This window comes from Sinocyclocheilus grahami, unplaced genomic scaffold (genome assembly GCF_001515645.1).
Source record: "Sinocyclocheilus grahami isolate Dianchi unplaced genomic scaffold, SAMN03320097.WGS_v1.1 scaffold3010.1, whole genome shotgun sequence".
Taxonomy (NCBI): Eukaryota; Metazoa; Chordata; class Actinopteri; order Cypriniformes; family Cyprinidae; genus Sinocyclocheilus; species Sinocyclocheilus grahami.
Genome location: NW_015508180.1, coordinates 9,990 through 12,203, shown reverse-complemented (window position 1 = coordinate 12,203; position 2,214 = coordinate 9,990). Strand labels below are relative to the sequence as shown.

At 38.5% G+C, this 2,214-nt stretch overlaps 2 protein-coding genes across 2 annotated transcripts in view; both read right to left on the bottom strand.

Annotated features, from left to right (window-relative positions):
* Nucleotides 1-154: 154 nt before the first annotated feature.
* On the bottom strand, nt 155-1,042 carry LOC107575919 (claudin-4-like). Its single transcript, XM_016262231.1, has one exon. The coding sequence runs from the start codon at nt 899-901 to the stop codon at nt 266-268; it is 636 nt and encodes a 211-aa protein (XP_016117717.1). The 5' UTR covers nt 902-1,042; the 3' UTR covers nt 155-265.
* Nucleotides 1,043-1,184: 142 nt separating this feature from the next.
* LOC107575916 (claudin-4-like) overlaps nt 1,185-2,214 on the bottom strand; it is a 1,955-nt gene continuing 925 nt past the window's right edge. Inside the window, exon 2 of the mRNA XM_016262228.1 lies at nt 1,185-1,210. Coding sequence (XP_016117714.1) covers nt 1,185-1,210 — 26 coding nt within the window. The remainder of the gene's footprint in view (nt 1,211-2,214) is intronic.

Genomic DNA, 2,214 nt, shown 5'->3' with positions numbered 1-2,214 from the left:
GTGTGTGTGTGTGTGTGTGTTTGCATGAAAGAAAAAATAGTTTTCAGATATAACATCTGTATTTGGAAATGCTTATTATCAATTACACACAAATACAGGTTTATTTTGATCACATTTTTATTGTAAACAAACAATCGTGAACTTATTTTCGCCAGCTTTCACTCAGTCATCTTCATTTAACAAATGACAAAGTCATGATAATTTGTATGATAGTCTATTTCAGTCATTTTACACAGTATACTTGCCACATATCTTAAGGTTATTCTCACACATAATTCATTGCTGGGATCACAGATATGACAGGGCTGTATTTGGCTGCCACGTAGGGCCTATTGTCATTGGATGGGCAGTTCCAACAAAGCAGCCCACCACCCAGCAACAAGAGGCCTCCAGATCCCCAGCCAATGTAAAGACAGGCTCCCAGCTCCCGCCGCTGGGATTCTGTTACTAAAGGGTTGTAGAAGTCCCTGATAAGAGTGTGTGCAGACCAGCACACAGGTATCAGGATGAGAAAGCCAGCGATGATTAAAACCACCCCTGAAACGATGCAAGCTCTGGCTTTGGCTGCTTCGTCCTCCAAGCAGTTGGTGCACTTTCCTCCAACCACAGCCATCAGGAATCCAAAGATGCCCACCATGATGGAGATGATAACCATGGCTCTGGAAGCCTGCAGGTCTTGCGATAGAGCCAACATGGAGTCGTAGACCTTACACTGCATCTGTCCGGTGCTCTGAACCACACAACTCATCCACAGACCCTCCCAGATGATTTGTGCCGTCACGATGTTCGCTCCAACAAAGGCTGTGACCCTCCACATTGGCATGCCACAGGTGATGATGGTCCCAAACCAGCCTATCATGGCAAGCATGATGCCCAGGATCTGGATGCCTTGAGATGCCATCGGTGCTGGATGCAGGTCACTTTGGGATTGCGCAAAGCATCTGAGGGGTTTTAATTGCCAGGGTTTTATAGCCCTCAAACTTTGGGCGGAGTTCTAGCATAAAAAGAAGCAAAAAGAAAACCAGACATTTGATATTCTTTGACTATTGTTTGAAGTGTATGAAGAGCTAGATAACTTGAGACACCTTCTGGCAGTACGAATGAATTTGAAAAAAGGAAGAAAAAAATCAAAGCACTAAACTGTACATGTGTACTGGTGAAATAGATTCGCATTCATATTTGTGTTATTGTTTTGAAAATGGAGGAACTGCTAAATTTCAAGTAAAGAAAATCAACACAGGAAATGCATTCTGGAAAATGAAGTGTTTGTATAAATATAAACACTTACTTTCCTATAATATGTAAGAATACAAAATAATTTTCTATAAGCTGTATTTTAAAAATATCTTAGATATATTGTAAAACAAGAAAGTCAAGCTAGTAGGCCTTTTCAAAGTTTGACAATCATTGATTTTTCTGGTTAAAAATTAGCAACACACTTTCATGTCAATTCGTAACTATTTTGCATTTTGGCAAATTGGTGGCTAACTCGTATAAATTCCCATTATCTAATGTGTACGTTTTCGTATGATCTTGCACTAGATTTTTAGGGGCGGGCCTTCATGTTTACGTTTTTTTTTACGCTTCTGTACAAATCACCACCTCGTAAAATAGTAACGTTTTCTCATGATATCAAATTCAATGTAATTCTACTTCCTTACAATTGAATTTGACTTGTAATAATGCATCCTGTTTGCTACCACAATTCAATTGAAGTCTGAATAGTGCACCACCCCGGTTGCTGTTGACTTTCCTAATTAAACTTGTTTTGTTGGAAGAAAAAAAAAGTTCATAATTTGTCTAATTACTAACAGTTCCATGTAAACACAAGCCAAACCTCAGATCATGTTTAGCCTGGTCTTATTATGTGCATAGGCTCTGAGAAAGAACCTGAAAAACCACACCTGTCCTGGATTTGCTGTTTGACAACTCCCTCTGAGAATGTTTTGTACACTGGAACTCTTTTGAAACCTTTTAAGTGCCACAGGGTGGGTGACACATAATGGAGGACTGCAATATGACACCCTGTGTTAACGCCCATGCAAATGCAAGTTAATAGACACTCCAAAAACAGGTGCGATACAAATATCTTTTTTATTTTCCCTTTGGACAAGTTTATAGCAGATAAAAATGCTGTACAAAAGTAATATTTACAAAATCATAAAAGTTCAAATACTTGAAAAAAATTAAAATACATTTTAAATGAAAAAAAAA